General features: G+C 39.3%; 1 protein-coding gene across 1 annotated transcript in view; it reads right to left on the bottom strand.

Annotated features, from left to right (window-relative positions):
* Positions 1-13: 13 nt before the first annotated feature.
* The window catches only part of PRKCA (protein kinase C, alpha), a 155,464-nt gene continuing 135,822 nt past the window's right edge, over positions 14-19,655 (bottom strand). Inside the window, exons 12-18 of the mRNA XM_009323772.1 lie at positions 17,596-17,687; positions 15,924-15,986; positions 15,253-15,391; positions 8,647-8,727; positions 7,109-7,216; positions 4,491-4,631; positions 14-599 (exon numbers count right to left, since the gene is read on the bottom strand). Coding sequence (XP_009322047.1) covers positions 435-599; positions 4,491-4,631; positions 7,109-7,216; positions 8,647-8,727; positions 15,253-15,391; positions 15,924-15,986; positions 17,596-17,687 — 789 coding nt within the window. The 3' untranslated portion in view covers positions 14-434. The remainder of the gene's footprint in view (positions 600-4,490; positions 4,632-7,108; positions 7,217-8,646; positions 8,728-15,252; positions 15,392-15,923; positions 15,987-17,595; positions 17,688-19,655) is intronic.

The raw sequence follows: 19,655 nt of genomic DNA, 5'->3' as shown, positions 1-19,655 counted from the left end.
GAGCGGGGAGGAGCGGTCCCTCGGGGCCGAGTGCTCCTATCTCCCAGCATCCGCACCAGAGGACTAAATATTCGAGGTGGTTTGTTTTTTTTTTCAGACCATGTGTTAGATTATTTCTAACACATCAGAGTGGAAAAGGGAGCAAAAGGACAGTGGGAAGTTACAAAAATAGATAAGGTACCAAAAAATGGGTAAGTTTAGATGAGCCAGTGGTGACTTCTAGAAGAATAAGCGGGCACCGTATACTAATTTATCTCCCATTAAGAGAACATTGCTGTTGCAAAGCCAAAATCCTGAATAAGTGTCCTTTCTCCCATCTTACACTTTCTAACCCTACAATTTCCAGGCCCAAATGGAATCAACAAGGCAAAAGCCTAAAAATTGTAGGGTTGAGGACCGTTCCCCACTGCGGGATTTGTTCCTGTTCTGCCGTTTCATGCTACGTTTTGTAAAAGGGGGTGTACAAACTGGGGGTTGACATAAGAGAACCCTTCAAAATCTGTTTGGTCTATGTTAGCAATGACCAGCTGATCCGGAGGTGTTAACACCGGCTGTCCTCGTGTAAAGAATTTATCGAAGTTTTCGGCACCTTTGCCACACTGCAAGAAAAAAACAAACAGAAAAAAGGCTGAAAAAATCAGCAATACATTGGCAGTTCCAGCTTTTTGCAGATTTTTCAGGATACATGCAAGACTTTCCCTCATTTCTTATGAGTAGTTAAGGGAAAATTTTCCTTTCAGATATTTTAACAAAAAATCCCAGGCAAACAGAGAAGTTTTAATAGATGAATTCTGATGAAAAACAGAGTCAGAAAAGTTGCCATCCATCAGCATGAGGTGACAAGGTAGAGAGGCTTAAATATTCAGAATCGCTGGGATAAAAAAGGAGAAAGAAAATATTTTTATGGACATGTATTGGTAAGAGATACTTTATCTGTCAAGTCATTTCATTCTTAAAACTTTTACGATGCAAAATTAAATTTTCCTGTTAGCCTCTGTTTCCTTCACAATCTGCAGAAAGCTTAATGTAATTCATTTATATGCTTTGATTCTTCATCGTACAGCCTACAAACTCTTGTAAATTCATAAACGACAGCAGAGCTTCAGTCCCGGGGACTGGAGGAGGGAGCTGGGGCAGGGAGCGCATCCTGGGAACAGGCCCCCGTTACAAAATGTGCTATCACAGGTTTCCTCCTTTTTTTGCCTAAGAGAAAAGACACGTCGCCACGCGAAGCCCAGCCGAGAGGGGGGGTTATATATAGCTACACGCTGAACACAACTCATTCAGAACAGAGAACAAAAAAAATCAGGTTTGCGAAAAGGATAGTTTTGAGTAACGCAGAAAGCACTTGAAAGGCAGGGAAGTATGATTAGAAGCAAGTTAAATAGGATGAAGGTGGGACCAGAACAAAATTAGCTTGGGTGCAAGAAAAAAATGCGTATTTGAGGAAAACTAGGCATTGAATATTGTGGAGAGATCTAAAGGAAACTGGTAAATCTGCTAATCTCAAAACTGTCTACTGTAATAGATCTTCGAACAAAGCGTGGTTGTACGGTAAAGGCACTGGACATTTCTTCCCATTGTCCCTGACCCTTTCCTCTCTATCCATCCCTACAACATATCTACACGTGGATTTAAAGGATAACATTACACTGTTCTCTTCAGACTTAGAGGGTAACTTGGAGAGGGTAGAATATGGCTCGTACAATAGACCAATGTTAAACACTGGTTTTTCTGAACTAATGTGACATGAATAAAGCTGCACATTTATAGGAGAAACCAACTGAAGAGGGGCCCGTTAGGGGAATTTGAGGGTGAGGTGTTTGGCTATTTTGAAAACAGCTCAGTCAGAGTTTCCGATCTTCTTGCAAGTCACTGGCACGTCCTGGACTGGGACAGGCCATCCGATCTGAGCTGCAAAGAACTGTTGCTGCCTCGGGCACAAGTTGGTTTATATTTCAGACAAAGAACGCATGCTCAGGTACTGGACACTTGTTCAGTCTTGGAGGAACACAAGCAGAGGGACACTTCAACGGGTTAAAGGCTAACGGTAGTCTGCTTTTTTCACCCGGGGTTCTGCACTCACCGAATACCCTGGTGCCCACTGAAGCCAATGCATTTTGGTACAGAATCTCTGGAGAACAAGAATGGACAGAGCTGAACTTTGACAAGGGGAAAACTGCGTCATTGCAATGAAAGTTGATGTATCCCAAAATTAACAGTCAAATTTATTTAGAGGCAGTACAGTCAACTCAGGGCAGCAACAAAAGAGCTATTTATAGAGGGAAGACTTTTTGCTAAAAAGATGTTCTACAGATGTGCCTCATCGTTCCACAAAATTATGCTCTTTTTTCTTTTATTTTTCTTCTTTTCTTCTTCTTTTTTCTGCAAGTGGAAGGTATTCAAACAAACTGTATTTTGAAACCAAAGTCCCTGACTCCGTTAGGTCTCTCACTATTGCTTATACTAGTAGAGGCTAAGAAATAACTCACGTGAAATTTGGGTATTTTTTGGGTGTGAATATAATAATTTATCAATAAATTTCCATCTTCAATTACATATTTGTCTTCACATTAAAGAGTAGCATTGCTATTGTGAGCGTTAATGCAGTATTAAAGCAGAACTGAAAATACAGGACTCCTAGAACTCCTAAACTTACAAATACAAGTCAAATGTCCTTCTTGCCCAATAATCAGTCTATGCCTATAGCCTGTGAAATGTCAGCCTGGAAGGGAACACATTATTTAAACCAACCAACCGCTGACCCAAAATCTGCAGCTCCGTGTTCGAGTGAGAACCATGCCTGTGTGCAAAAGCAGCAGGATTATTCCTGCAGCAACACGCTCCCTAGAGAAGATGCACCTACAAAGGTTCTCTGAAAAAAACCCACCCCAAACAAAGCCGATAAATACATCCATATCTTCAAACAGATTAAGGGTCGTGTGTTTTTTGCTTTCTAGAATCAATATAAAAAGAATGAACAACCACAACAAACGAGTGTTACATAGGGTATGTAAATATCAGACTTGCATTTTAAATTATTTTTGTCTGGGAAAGTTAGGCTCCATGTGAATACGCCTTGGTGTATTTTAATAGCAGCCTGTATAAACAAAACAGGTCATGATAACCACGGGGATAGAGCACAGCTGCTCTAAACAGGAGCCAGGATCTGCCACGAAACGTGCTATGGTGGAGCCAGACCATACTTCAAGCTTTTAGTACCTTCATGCTGGTGGTACTTTTAACTTCAAGGAGAGTCTAAGCACTCAGTTCCTGAGCTAATAGAAATTACAGATGTGAAGGTAGCTTTGCTTTACAATCACCTTTAAATTTGACTCAAGAAACATGTAATGAAAATCTTCCACTAAATACGCTTTAAAGAGGTGCAGCTCCCCTTCGGATAGAGAGCTCTGGGGACCGGCCGGGCAGGGCTGGCAGCACCACGCATGTTCTTTACTTATTTACACCCTTCCCTGCGTGCAAAATCCACACCATATGAAAAGGGTATTTCCCCTAGCACAAAATACTCCTCTCGGCATGCAACTCTCCTCCTGGTGATGCGAAAAAGTCATTCGTAAGCAAAAAGAGAGGAATATATTCTGCCACTGGGTAGTGGCCTCCCTCTGTCCATTAGTTTGTGATACCACACTAGCGTGGCTGTATCAGTAAATAAATCAGCGTACAGACCAATGATCCTATACCTGCAGTGCTACAGCCAGTTATGCATCTCAGTTGAAACAAAAAAAGTGTTAGAGAAGAAAGATTCAATGTTAAGACATAAAAGTTTACAGCTGTTCCTGAAAGCTTGTATTCTTGTGTGCAAATACTTTTCTTTGTCAATAAAGCACAGCACAAGCTGAAGGAAATTCTGTATCAACAAATACAGCTCTTCAAATTGTGTTATGCAAACAGTACTCACAGTAAGGACATCTTTCACTTGTTTGGATTTCCAAAATACTCCTACAGATACATGTGTGTAAACTAGCAATAAACATTAAAAATAAACCAGGGGTTATTCTTGCAAACTCAGCAGATGTGGGTTCTGTCACTCCAGGATGGGGAATACAAACTCCTCGTGCTGTGTAGCCTACCGTGGAGGAAATTCACCCCAGTAATTCAGATACCTTTAATCACTGACTTTAGATGTTCAGAGACAGTCGGGAACCGCATTTATTACACATCTCAAGTGGCTGATGTGAATATGCCAATTTTCCCTATTTTCCATTTCTCACGCAGCGCGTGACCGTCCGGTCAGGACTCAAACCACCGAGAGACTTTTTCACAAGGAACAAAGTACACTGGGTTATGCTACCGAGTGCCAAAACATTAGCAGATTTACAGACCGGTCTGCCATAATCAAATTGCCTTATTTTAGAAGCGTCCCAGATTTGCAGCACCATCAAGCCAGCATTAATCTCACCCCAAGTTCTCACCGGGAAAGCATGACTGCAGACACATTTAGCGAGGGAAGTACTTGGCATCTCACTCACCACTTTAGGTTTGAAAGGTGGCTGAATCTCTCTGTTTTCCAGTTTTTCCCAGTCAATTCTCCTGAAGAAAGCATGTTCCCTGATGTCTCTTTCACCTTCAAGGCCACAGCCAAGGCGTTTTGCAGGATGTTTAGTCATTAGCTATTAGGAAGAAAACACCAAATGGTTGAATTTAACGCTGGAATGAAAGTGAGACCGACTTTCCCCAGATTGTGATGCTCTTGCTCCTCTCCTGAAGATGCAAGTTGCTAACAAAATTGTTTTGAAGAGCTAAAATTCATTTTTTGAGGATTAGTTTTTTCTTGTTTGATCACTGGAGACAGCACGTCAGCAGCAACATTAAGGGTTGCACTTGAGAACTTTTTCCCATTCGGCAGAGGTTGCTGCTGGAGGGGTGGGTGGGCAGGCGGTGCCCGGGGCACACGGCCATCCTATTAGCGCACAACTCACTCCTGAATTTCCCCTTTTCTCTTTCAGTTCAGTCTTATAAATCTCCAGAAGAGCTTCTGCCCTATCTAAACAATCAACTAAACTTAATAAATTCCAGTATACTAAAGCTGTATGAAGCACACACACACCCCCCCCCCTTTCATTTTTCTGGGCTTGTTCAAGACATCTCATTACAGAGCCTACAATTTCTTGGCACCCAGCTGACAATATCTAATCTGCGTTTCCTCCCTTGCATCCTTAATGACATCTTGGTCAATACTATACCCACCTGCATAGATTAAGCAGACCTGGGGGGAAAAAAAAAAAACCCAAACCCACCAGCATTGCATGCTTGGAAACAGTGATACGCTCCCTAATTAACAAGCTCCTCAAAATCTTTTCGACTGATATGTACATTAGGAATTGAGCAATGTAGCCTTCAACTCTCAGTTCCAGTATTGTGGGGACTTTTTAAAGCTCTTTTACAAATTATACATGATTAATATACTGCTGGGAGTGATACCCCATCACATCTTTTTAAAACCTCAGCTGTACTGCTTTAGTCTCCCTCCAAATGTTGAGTTGATCAGATTCCAATTTTGAACCTAAAATAAAAGCGACTCTAAGCAGACTTCGGGAAGTCGGCTGTGCACTGGGCTAGGAATCACATCCTTCTTCAAGCTTAACAGCAACTTTCCCATTTTTGTTACCTTTTCTAAACCCCTTGCTTTAACAGTAGGTGATATAAGAAAATGTGAATAATGATTCTAGCAGTTTTAATTCTGTTCCAAAGTTACTGCATATACCAAACCCAACAAACTCTGAATCAGTGGAACAGATGTCAAGCAGACAGTTCAATTTCAAGAGCACAGTAGGGCACGTTCACCTTGCCCGACGGTGCACAGTCCCAGGATTGCTGAGCTACTGCTGACTACAAGGTTCAGAAACCTTCTCATACTGACTTCTTAGCTCAGGTATAATGCTCACTGAAATTTGGAATTAATTTGTTAGTTTAATACAGATGATGAACGTGTTATTATCACAGAGACTTGACCTTAAACCTAGTGGTGCAATGCAATTTTAGCTTTCTGACCTCCTTTTGCATAAGCACCTAGCAGAACAGCAGCAAGCGGGAGAGCTGAAAACACAGTAATTAGATCCAGTTCAAATTGTGTTGTCTAAATGTATGATTTTCATGACAAGGCGTCAATCTGCATGTACTTTACAAAAATATATCATGTTTTGTTTTTGTTCGCCAGCACGTCTACACCGGGATAGACTCCAAAATTAGAGTGGTCTTTCCTTTTACCTTGTTGTTCTAAACAGCTTTTCTTTTCCCTGATGATTTTTCTTTAAGGGATTAATATCCAGCTCATGTACAATACTTCATAAATGGTTGCAAAGGAAAGGAAGAAAGTAAATATAAAATTAACTGACACTAAGTGCAGTGATATTTTATTAGTGTAAGTAAGGCATCAAAGTAACGCTTTATAGATGGTGGTTTGGAAAAGCCACAGATTAACAGTACTCTAGGGAATCACATGGAGTCAAGGGAAAGTCAAATGAATTCTTTTTTCCTGAGCTAATCCCCTGAAGTCAAATCTATTCTTTTCCTCAAAAAAAAAAATTAAATTAACTTAGAATCTAAGATAAATTTTAGGCCACACAGGTTACAACTGCGTCAGGGTTTCCCCACAGTTTCCTTGCATTTACGCTGAAGATTTTCACATAAGCTCATCTTTACCTACATTTAAAAATGATTCTTATTAACTCTTTTGCTCTGCTGCTGTCACTAGGCATACCGTGCTGAGGACTCGCTGGAGTATCTGGTATCCATCCAAGCTGAGATATCTCCTCACCCTGCAAAACTGGGGTTGCGCTGCCAAGGGCTGAAAGGCAAGGTGCGTGGAGACGTTTCACACCATCGTCCTGTTTATAAATTCTGCTTTGGATTTGGCAGCTCCCGATTCTCACATTTGTTCTTACCATAAAAGAAGCAGGCACAGCGGGAAGAGCTGAATACTTATCAGTGACACCAAGCGATGAGCACTTCGTGACAATATAGCTTAGCACAGCCTGACGGAAGTTGCACTTAAAAATACTACAGTGCCATATCAAAGCCAGACAAATTTAGTTATTCACAAAGATTGCCAAAAAGGAACTTAATGATAAAGAAGCATCTATCTCACCCCCTTGCAGATGGAGACAGCTTCTTTGGACAGTGATTTTGGATAGGAAACATTATGTTCCATTATGGACTGGAAAAGTTCATCTTCATCTTCTCCATCAAATGGAGGCTGTTGAAAATAAATCACACGTAAGTTACTTATTGGTTTGGTTTTTGTTTTTTTTTTTAATTTTTCACTTTTTATGAAATGGCATGACAATACTATGGCCACACTGGGTCAGGTCAAAGGTGCATCCAGCCCAGTAGCCTGCCTCCAGTCAATCACAGATGCCCAAAGAGATGAGTATACAGCAGTGGTCCTTGCCCAGGAATACAAACCAAACTTCTAGCCATCTGCAGCTTGGGATCTTCTGACCCAGCAGTTTAGTGTTCATCAGTCTCAGGTAGAAATTGAGGAGAAAAGTTCATACCAGCATGGCAGCCAGGTTAATGAAATGTGTGCAGGATTATCTTCGCGATCATCTTTAATCAGCTTTTAAAGCTACTGTGCACCAGGCAGCCAAAATACATTAAAGGGTGAAGTTTGGAGACTGTAACTTTCAATTATGTTGCGCTAAGGTATATCCATTCCTCACTTAATTCCAGTTAAACTCCAGTTTGTTTTGTAAGACATGGCTGTAGACTCTGCTTCTGTGAAGGGGAGACTATATTACAAGAAAGGGCTGCATTTTATTTTTAAATGTAGGTGATGAGGAAAGTGCCCGTGGGTGAGTCCCCAGGATACGGGCACTGTGGAAGGCTCAGCTAATGGTAAATCTCATTTTCTCAAAAGCATTCAGATGCCTAATATTTGCAGTGCAGACTGTAAATGTTAACAACTGCAATTGCTACACTTTAAAAACTTTTAAAATGTCGACTGGAATTTAGTAGAGAAACTATTAAAGGTGTTTGTTAAAAATGTGTTTTAAGCTTAGGAAATGCATACCTTTAGCTAACACTCACTGAAAGCCAATTGCACAAATCTTTTCCAACTCAAGACTAATAGAATTCCTTAAAGTTGGTAGTTATCTGCCATTTACTGCAGTACAGCGTTGCTTTTCTACTTGAGTGACTCAGAGAGCAGCATCTCATTAACTGTGCAGAATAAGGGGTCTGTAGCTGAGCATATTTCAAGTGGCGAGACCCATACTTTACCCCTAGGACATACAATACAAAAGCTGTATTCTTGTGACATAACTGCAACGCAGAGCATATACACGCTCTTATTATGTCTCCCCGTGGTTTCAAACTACTAAATGATATTTCTTCCATTTGACATGCATTTCCCTGCTCAAGGGTCTCCCATTCAATTTTGAAGATAGCTATTACAGTACAAAGAAGCCATATTCAAAGACAGTGCTTGATTATGTGGGTGCAATATAAAGAGCTTAAAGTCTAAATACATTCTCACTGGAATCAGTCGAGAGTACAAGGAGATAATATCAGTATGAAAGGCCCCAAGCTTGTCCCCGAAGGATCTAACCCATTAGGGAGCCTTGAAACAGAGCAGCTTGGAGAGGCAGGAGGAGGTCACAGCGAGCACAGGAGGGTAACTCTTACCTGGCCAGCTAACATCTCATAGAGCAGCACTCCGTACGCCCACCAATCCACAGACTTCCCATAGGGCTGGTAAGCAATAATCTGTATAATCACAAAAAAACCAAAGAAAAACCCTCTGTGTTAACTAACACCCAGACTTGTGACATATTAGATAAATAGCGACATGCAGAGGTGGAACATATTTCCTTGAAAAAGCCCAGAAAGACAACACTGAAATCCTCCCTCTGGCTAATCTTTGGTTTCACTGGGAGTTGGACTGTTTTGCAAATGCTAGTCTGAACCTGCCCGCGTCTTTTGGTACTCCGGTATCTTGGGAAATGCGGCTCTTAGGAGACCTTGGGATGCGCATTTGAAGGCAAAGAAGGAAGTACAACAGCACAATGTAGGAGACAAGGCAAAAATGTTATCCATCCATTTGTGTCAAAGCTTGAAATCATGAGTCTCACTTAACTTACAGATTATCAATAATTAAGCCTTTCTTTTCTTTTCAATATTTATATTTTTGTTCTGCTGTAAAAGGAATCAGAATTTAAGAAAAGAGCAAAACCCTGAAAAGCTCAGTTACATTTTCCCAAGTTGCACGATTAATATACTCTTAGTATGAAGCTAGATACCAGCTACGCAAAAAAGAAAGGGGTTTCTGCTGTTCAGCTTAATGGAAATGTCAAGTATTTTGCATCCTCTGGGTTCACATCTGACTCACATAGAGGCACAAATTGAGTTCTGACACAACGAAAGGCTGCAAGTGCCAACAGCATGCAGGTCCCCTCGTGCGTCATTTTCTTTAGTCGAGGCCTCTTCAGAGATCAGTGTTAATTCAAGAGATGCATTTGGGCATGCTATAGAGGAGTTTTCAAGTGCAGACGTTCTCTCAGATCTCCTTCTAAATAACTGTGAAGGGATATTGTGAATCGTGAAGGGATGCAGGACATCCCAGCCGCTGTCCATCCACATCGGGGAAGGCGGTATCAGAGCCTCCAGCCCCAATGCCACCGCTCCACTAGAAGAAGCAGAGAACCGTGGCAGTCATTGCTCCAGACGGGCTGGTATTTATTTTCCTGTTTGCATGCGTTTTTATTCTTTGTGAAACAAATTGCTAAGACGAGTACACATCACATATTCTAGATTTTTTAGTTGTCTGAAAGAGAAGTTGAACTGGCAAGTTTTGTGGTTTCTCAGCAAAATAGTGAGTCACCAGTTCAATAAAGCAGGACTGCCTGGCTACTAAATAAAATTAGAGTCTCCATGGGAATATACGTTTTTCGCTGGGATAACAGCAGCACATGAATTAAAAATTACTGCAATGTTTCTAAGCAAAGGATTTCAAAATCGATCACACTTTGAAACATATTACAGAACCAGAGGTAGGAATAAGATTCTCAGCTGGAAGGTCCTATATAAAGGCAATCTTTATTAGTCGTCTTTTAGCAGTAATATGGGCTTTAAAATATATATTTGGGACATTCATTTCATATTATAGTGGTTGACATACTTGGTTACTCTCCCTTTCATTTCTATCACCAGTAAGTTCCCAGTGGTCTGCTGGAATCAATGTTGCTTCTTGAAAGACCAAACACTTTCAAAATTTTATCCGAAAAAAATACTGGCCTTTACACACAGAAAACGATAAAATGTTTCATCCTCAACCCTTCTCCGACAATCTCTCCTTGCTTTATGGAAAAGAGTATTTTATTCAAAAAAAGGGGTATTTTTCAGAAGGTCATTAATTTATAAGGGCAGAACATTTTGTACAATAAGTACGCTTCATGTAAGCGGTTTTGGTAGGAACAGTTACTTCAATTAGCAAATGAGAAAAAGATGGATCCATAGCAGTTAGGAAGAAAACGCTGCTCCACCACCATGGTTCTCAACCTGGCAGCCAGGTCTGTCCAGGAGGCCACAGGACAGCTTCTCCTCCTATTCTAAGAGAGTTTGATGGGACTACTGAGGAGAGGAAATCTTTTAAATACGTAATGCAATGTCATAAAATGAAAGATGTAACAAAGCACGGACTCAATGATGCTGTTTGTTTATCCAGCAAGAGGTGAGTCACGAATGGGTTGTTCTCTAAATAGCATTCTCATCAGCAAGCATAATCTGCCCCAATTAAATGTGCCTTTATGAGAGAATATCACAGAATCATCAAGAGAGACAGAATTAGCATGAAAAAAGCTCCCACATTTAACCTAACATATGGTCAGAGTCACTAAAATTTTTGTCCTATGTCATCGGCTAAAATATTTATTTGATGCCACACGTCAACATCAGCAGAAGCATCTGATGAACAGATCGGTGCCCCCTCTGAGCTGGCACACACCTCCCTTGCTCGAACCGGCCGCATGATGAAAGAGTGGGATTTAAGAAATAAATACGGACATCGAGTTCCACTGGGACTGGAAGGGTCCCACTGCAGAAAAGCCCCACTGCAAATGCAATGAAAACACTTTTTGCATTGAACCTACCGCAATGTAGGAAAAGGTGGTACTGTCGATGTCTGCTGCTGTACACCGGAAGTTTTATTCCTTTAATCCTAATTAAATACACCCAATTTGAATCACCAGCTTAATCCGGGTAAGGATATGATACAAGTGAAACACAGAAAAGCAATCTGCCACGTTCATTCACCAATCTGCGCGTCACGCACAGAAACCGGCGGTTATACTCATAATATTGGGAGCTATTCAATGCATTAATTGGAAAATGTAAACGAGAGGAAAGAACGCTCACTTCAAGGAAGGAATTACATGTGGGAGGAAGCAGATGAGTTTTTAATATACAGTCAAACATGCATTGGTACAAAGTCAGCAAGTTCTAAATGTTGTATTTTCAGTAGTTCCCTCCTCCTCATCCAGAAATCATCATGTATTACCCACCAGCTGCTGCACTCAAAGCCCTCACTGGCTGCCTTGCAGCAGCTGCCAAAATAATCCTATCTGCACGTACGAATTTTGATATCTTTTAGAATAAGCAGGGGTATATTAACACGACCTCCTGTCTCACCGCAGTGTGCAGAGCAGACCCACAGAGCGGTGAGGGAGTTCATGTGCCTAGAAACGAAGACCTGTACCCTCCTCCAGCTAGTATCTCTGCTTTCTACTGGCCAGGGAGGAGTGGAAAGTTGATAGGACCCAACCCTTCCCTTCCCCTCCTTCTCCATCATTAATTTAAACGATTGCCTTTTTCCTCTCCTTTTGCATTTCAAACGTCCCATTTTCCCTACCTATTACTGTATTTTAAGAGCTCTGCCTTTTCAAGTGCTGTGGACTTGAAAGCTCAGGAGGAATTTCTCTCATCAAGCCAAATTGGCAGAGGAATGTTGATTGCTGTTTTTCTTTTTTTACCTTTTTGCCTCCAAGGAAGGCACAGGTAAGAGCAAGACACAGAGATTAATACCAGCAATTTGTAGGAATGTTTAGATCATTGCAGCTTGCAGCTGGTAGCCAGCTGGGATGAAAAGATTATGTCCCAGAGGCAAGAGAGAAAGTCTTTTGTGAACATACCTTATGTCTACTGGAAAAGTTAAAACTTGGTTATTAAAAGAAATAAATATTACCAGCACAAGAAACAGTCAAATGTACACTTTCCAAACCTTTCCAATACCTATTAGCTTCCCATAATCCAAGGTTAGGACTTAAGGTTTTGAGGCTATTAGATGGAGAAGAAGGGAAACGGAGTTTCTAATTTAAATTCTTCTGAAATTCAAAATCAGTGCTCTAGCTGCTGTAGGGATGCTGATGGTGGGGTTCAGTGCTGCGCCACAGGCAGCGGGCTGTGCTGGCAGAATCTCTTCCTGCTAATCCTTTGACATCCATCTCCTTCTGTCTCTCTTGGCTGGTCAAGGAAATATAAAGTATTAATTGATTTCACAGCTACTTTACCACTCTGACCATAAATATTTAAGTTCAGCACATCAATAAATATTCTTCACTAGATAACCACTTTCTGCCTGACAGAAGTGGTCAAACCTGGGATTCTACCAGTTTAACCTCTGCACATTTCTCAAATTGCATAGGATAAGAAAATGAATATTAATTCCAGTGCATTATACACCTAAGTAATAACAGATGCTAATTTCCCAATCATTAAAAAAGGAAAGCATTATTTTACAGTACACCAAAGTGTGCAAGTCCACTTTGCTGAATGCAGCACCATATTCCCCTGCTTTTCTGTCCGGAGATTGCACACGTGAAGCCAGCTGAGATGTCCCTGTATGGTCCTTCCAGCCGTGCTATCTCCGAACTATGTCTGTGGGTAGTTCATGTAGAGGCAGCATGGGCTCCTTCAGACCCCACTATAGTCACAACTTTATTCCCCAAATACTGATGAAAAGAGCTAATTCTCTATGTTTGAGTGCAACACACTCACAGGACTACTCTACTCTAGATACCTTCAACAGTTTAGTTAGGTTTAGCTCATTTATCTCCACTCAACAGGGAATGGTACCGTGCAAATGCATCCTCATTATAATCTATTATGAATTTATAAATTTTAGCCCATGGAAACATGCTGAAATGCTCCTGCAAGCAAAACATGAACCTTACTTTGAAGTTTACCACAGACCTGGTTAGCAATTTGTCAGTCACAACAATGTCTTCAGAAACAAAAGAAAATCAGCCAACTAAATAAAAAATAAAATCTGTTTGTAAGATAATAGAAAGGCTAATTTCCTCCCAGTTACTGAATGTTTTGGTAAAAGGTTTATTTCTTTATATGAAATTTCCAAATAAAGTAAAATAAATCATTCCAACACTGACCCATATTGAGCATTTTGGCACTGACAACATGTTCTTTGGTATTAACTGGCACAAGACTATTGCCACAGAAAGGACACTTTTTAATTTGTAATATTGGCTTCGTTTATGTTTTGACAGGAGAAAATGAAATACTGCTCTGGTTGTTCCGATATCCTGCTGCAAGCAGCAGCAATTTGTGAAAAAACGAGGTTTTATAGTACACAATATTTCACTCTGAAAAGCGTGAATTAGCAACTGGAAAAAAACCCAACTATTTTTCATTCCAATTTCAGAGATGACAAAATTCACCTTAGACACTAATTTACTCGTCCATGTACAAATCTCCCATCTTCCAACAAACATTCAACTACAGCCAGAAATGTTCCAGCCAGAGCTGCCTCTTGCCCAGCACTCAGTGAAAAACTGAGTATCTTGGATCAGGCTACAGCCTCTTGCATTGCATTTGCAGCCAAACAAATCAAGACTCTTGAAAGCTCAGTATGCACAAATACCAGATTTTAATATTCATATATTTGAATCATTTCCAAATCACCACATGTGCTTGTTTTTAATGTTTTATACCTATTGAAATACAAATCATATCCAGACTAAAAATCTTAACTCTAAGCTCACATTTCTCACAGTGCTTTAAAGTAGAACTGTGTTTCTCATGATCAAGTTTTTGTTTTAGACACACTGCAGTTAGGTTCGTGTTTGAACGTGATTTTTGGTGGCTTGAATGCAACCCAGGTATCGCCAAGTCACAGAAAACTCAAGGCAAATTATGGATTTATTATGTCAACTCCGTTCAAGCCCTGATCTTACAGCTTTGTCGAGGCTTTTGATGACTGGAGCTTTCCTGAGATCAAGAGCAGTAACTCATGACACCCATGTACCATTTGTAAGACATGGCCTGGAAAAGACTACAGTAGTTTTGCAGGGAGGTCAGTGAAAAGCTTCAAGGCCTCATGAGTCCCGTCCCAAAAATCAATGAGTGGTTTGTGATTTCCTGAAAATGCCGAACAATCCTTTAAATATATGTATTTTGGCAGCTATGTGAACCCATGGAGAAATACATTAAAGAAGCTATGGTTGCTCCCAGTAAAATGTTTGCTGATCTCATAACAACCTCAGCAACACCCATGAAGTCTCTATGACTTCACAAATTGAAGCACAAAGTTTAGTATAACAACATTGCCAGGCTACAAATTTAAAATCACAAGGTGGTGATCCTGCTTTTTTAGTCTTTTGCTAGTATGAACAAAATCTGAAGCACTGATCTCACAAAAAGTTAGGTTTCCAATCAACTAGTTATTTTTTAAAATAGTGAAGTCTTGTTGATAATGGAGAAGAGGAGGCTCAGAGGAGACCTTATTGCTCTCTACAACTACCTGCAAGGAGGTTGTAGCGAGGTGGATGTCGGTCTCTTCTCCCAAGTAACAAGCGATAGGACGAGAGGAAATGGCCTCAAGTTGCGCCAGGGGAGGTTTAGATTGGATGTAAGGAAAAATTTCTTTACTGGAAGAGTGGTTAAACGTTGGAACAGGCTGGCCAGGGAAGTGGTAAAGTCACCATCCCTGGAGGTATTTAAAAGACGTGTAGATGAGGCGCTTAGGGACATGGTTTAGTGGGCATGGTGGTGTTGGGTTGACGGTTGGACTCGATGATCTTAGAGGTCTTTTCCAACCTTAATGATTCTATGATTCTATGTTGTATTAATTCACAAATTTATTCAATATACCTGCAGAAGTATAAAAGGTACCATCCACAGAGTATCCAGAGTTACAGCTATCAAAGCTTGGTGGTGTGAGATGTGCGTATGGACAATTTTCATTTGAGAGACTAAAAGGTTCTTGAAATGGTAAATATTTACCTCTGGTGCAATGTAGTCTGGAGTGCCACAGAAGGTCCGGGTTGTTACTCCGTCTAACATATGTTCTTTGCACATTCCAAAATCAGCAATTTTAATGTGTCCTTCTGAATCCAACATCACATTATCTAATTTCAGATCTCTGTGAAGAATCACAGGAATTTAATGTTAATGTTTAGGATCAACGAGGGCCAACTTATCTACTTCTAGGTGACGAATATGTGTAGCTATTTGGGGGGCGGAGGGGACAGGGCTGCACATGCACAGCAGTCTACAGTCCAGACGGAGCCGGGCATCTCACTGCAGATACATAAGAATGACCATAAGCCCTGAAAATGGACAATTAATCGAGAGGTAGATGTATATGACCATAAGCACACTCACACTGAGACTTCTGAACGTGTAGAACTATTAAACATCACACAGGACTGCACGAGATCATGTTTTGCATTTTCAAGAGTTTTCAGTTGAGCTGGGCAGAGCACAGACGTCGGAAAAGCTCAAGTAAAGCAATGGCTTTGGTGTACAGTGCACCAGCACCAACACAGCAAAAAGAACACTACAGTGATTGCTTTTTATAAAATGTTTTAAAAAGGCACTGAAACGTTAAAGAAACTGATCCTTTCGGGGTTTTAAAAATAGTTCAGAAATTACTTATGTCAGATTATACTCACCTGTAAATAATCCCTCTGTTATGCAGAAAGAATAACCCAACTGAGATCTCAGCTGCGTAGAACCTGTATGAAAAAAAACCCAACAGATTTCTTATCGCCTCGTGATCTCCTGACAAAATATTTTGGAAATGCATCCTGGTAAAGAATGATAGTATAATAGCATATAAAGTATGTAATATATAGTGTGTATCTATATATTAAAGTATATAAATATATCTTACAGGCAGATGACATAAAAGACACCATACTACAATTTGACTTTAACAAACGCATTTCGAGTATTTGATGATAAAATGATGCAGAATTAAAAAACAAAACAAAACTGAAAATATCTCCCTAGACCACAAAAAAAAAAAAAGGTGCAGCTGGAGCACAGCATTTTACTGCACTGATCTGAATCTGCCTGCAAAGGTCACTATCGCTCATCACATATCAGTGCTGAATTCAGGATGCAGCTCAATTTACACTGCAATTCATATGGCATGAAAGAATTTGCAGAAATATTATTCCTTTAGACAGGCTGTTAATGGATTAATTACATAAAGCTAATTAAAATGATTACCATATAAGATATAATTGCTGAATGCAGTTAAAGGATATATAATATTGATGGATGTTTGAAGCCGGTTGCTGTGGAACTGTGCAAATTATATGCAAGAGGATTATTTAAAGATTAGATTAATTTTTAAGCTAGCATAAGGGAAAGGAAAGCTTAGCTCTGAAACACTTGATCAGAGGTGTTTGTGAACGTGTGTGCTGGAATACGCTCCACAGGCATAAACTGTCATAAAGCACCATAGTTTGCAACGGGTGTTGGCAAGTTACGTTGCATGATCTGACACCATCTAGCTTTTATTTAGCAAGTTGTTGAAATTTTGTTTTATATCTCAAATACTTATATTTAGAAGGCCTCTCATTTAAACAAGCCCTGATTATTTAAATTGGAATGAGAAATTATTTTAGCTGAATTCTTAAAACAGTTGGTCACACTTGATTTTAAAGTTTCATTGGTAAATGATTTATGAAACACTAATAAATGATGATGAGATGTTATAAGCATGACTAAAGTGGTACTGATGGATCTATTCACATTCGAATATGGTAGAGATCATTATCAGTTGCTCACTGATATGCCAGATGTACAATTACCTAAAAGGGATCATTTATATAAACAACTTCTAATCGCTTATTAACTCCTCACAAATAAAACTTCTATAAAAAAGTAGGACCATAGAAATTCTTAAGGCATACATTGAATTTATCTTGTGTAAACTATAATTTATATTGCAATGCTGAGTCTATTTGTATTGCCTTTCCCTATAACATTAATTCAGTTCTACTTTTTTTTATATTCGCTTTTAAAAACACCACCAGAATACCAAGTACCATCTTTAATTTCCTCTTGCCTTGCTTAAATTCTTGTCGCTTTTAAAGTAGCATTGCACGCCTTTGTTTGTGCTGTATTTTTGAATAAAAAGGCATAGCCACCTTTGGTCTATGTGTGCAAACAACATTTTTAACACAACCTTCAGCTTTTGGGACTTAAAAAACACAATCAAAAAAGGCCAGCCTAGACTTCATACTGAACCTGGGAAGAACAAGAAACCTAATCCTCTTACAGTGTAAAATTAAGATGATGACATGATTTAAATATATAAACATGAACACTCACACTGCTTGCGGCTCCTTAAATTTTCCTACTTGCTGAATGTGATACATGAGATCACCACCATTCACATACTCCATAACAAAATACAGACGGTCCTAGGATAAAGTATTAAAGATGCACATAAATACATTAGGGAAAATATTAGATACGCATTGATCAGCAAAAAAGTCACTAATATGTTATTATAAAGCTTTTAAGATTATTAGGACTGGTTGTACATTCTGGAAAAATTGACAGATCAGGAAATGGAAGTGGAATGTTTTGTAAAACCTGCAAGAGTAAATGACTGATGAGATCTGTCTAGATTTGCCAATTTTAGTGACGCACTATATTATTTGTCTACAATGGTTCCCATAATTATCCACATATAGTTCTGTCTGAAAAATCTGTCTCTCTAAAAATAAATGTAAAAAAAAAAAAAATTAAAGATGGTTGAAAATTCTTGCTTTGAGGCCATTTCTAATCCTTCCTAATAAGTTTTCCTTTGGAAGATGGGAGGTATTAAAAAATAGATTTTTTTTATTATTAAAGAGGCAAGAAGAAAAGTAATGGTAGGGTTTACAAAAGTATCTGGAACCCTTACAAGTGACACTAAATCAATTTCTCGTAGGCACATATTTCACCTAGAGGAAGATGGCAATAAGGTATTTTGGAGGGAGATTTTTCTTGCACAGTGAGGACTTTTAAAGGCCACATCCAGGTATCTCAAATCAAACATGACCATAACATATTTGAGTGCACTTAAGTCGTAATTTCCAACCCACCTTCAGACAATAAGACTTAAAACAGTAGGTCTGTCCCCCAGTTTTCAGAGGACTAAAACTGAGCTCTTCCAAGTGACCTCAGTAAGAATACATTGTTTACACTCTACAAACATCTTTGATTTAGGGTGGATGATTTTGACCACCTAACACTAAAAATTCTGGTGGACAACATTACGGCAAGCTTACTATCTGCAGTTATAACATGATCCAGACAGCATATAAGATGCATTAATAATCTTCCTCCCAGTTACGGGAAACATATTTTTGGCTTCCTCTGATTTTCCTTTAGATATTTTGGACAGAATCATTATCCTCAAGTATTTGTAGAAAAGTTCTGATCCAACAGTCTGATGGGAAAGAGACTCATTACTAAGATGCTCTAGTTCAATCTCTTTCCTTCGGCATCGATTGAAAGTCTCCAATCATCTAGTAACTAAGATTTCAGAATATTAACATACATTTAAAAACTGTGATTTCCTAAGCTGGGTCCAACAGATAAGCCACGGGTAAAATGTTTAATTGGCCAGATCGGATTAATAAAATTTAGGTTTTTGTATGAATTGTCTTATTGTAAAATCCATGGCAATAAAAGCCTGCATCTAAAAGCACTAACCCCAAATTATCAATTTTTCCTATGGTCACACAGTTTATGCCTTTTCTTCTCCTTCATATACAATTTCTCATTTTTGTAGCTAATATTAATCCTCCAGAATATTTCATAGCATCAAGTGCAAACTACTCAACACTTTGGAAAACATGAAGTAAATTAGGCAAAGGTGTTAATGATTTATCTAGGCCTTTAATGTAGCTCCACTGCTCTTGTACATGATAAAACAGAAAAATTACACTGTAAATACTAAACACCCCAACTTTTTTCCTCCATTCCCCTTAGCCAGAGAACACTAGACATTTGTACTTTTAAGATTTTACATTTAAAATGTAGCTGCTCAGAAAAAAGATAAGATTAAACAAAGTGGTTTTTCATTTACTGATGGCACTAAGTTTTTTGGTTACTAATGAAGTTATATAAAGATAAAGAATTAGAGGGAGATAGAAGTCTATTTCTCACTAGGACCTCTCTTATCTTATTACAACAATCTTCATATTATAAGTAGAGGCAGGAAAAATATTTTAGAAAGCAAGAATTACCAAGTACAATAGTTCCCAGATTCACATTTTATTGTGATTAATTATGTCTGCAAATCTGTTGCATTCAGGCCATTTTCTGCTCAGAGATTTGTAGACATTAAACAGAGTTTGAAAATGCCTCTAACACCACAAACAATTATGCTATGAAAT

This window comes from Pygoscelis adeliae, unplaced genomic scaffold, assembly GCF_000699105.1.
Source record: "Pygoscelis adeliae isolate BGI_AS28 unplaced genomic scaffold, ASM69910v1 Scaffold75, whole genome shotgun sequence".
Classification (NCBI taxonomy): Eukaryota; Metazoa; Chordata; class Aves; order Sphenisciformes; family Spheniscidae; genus Pygoscelis; species Pygoscelis adeliae.
Note: the sequence above shows the minus strand (reverse complement) of the source record. Positions and strands in the feature narration are given on the sequence as shown.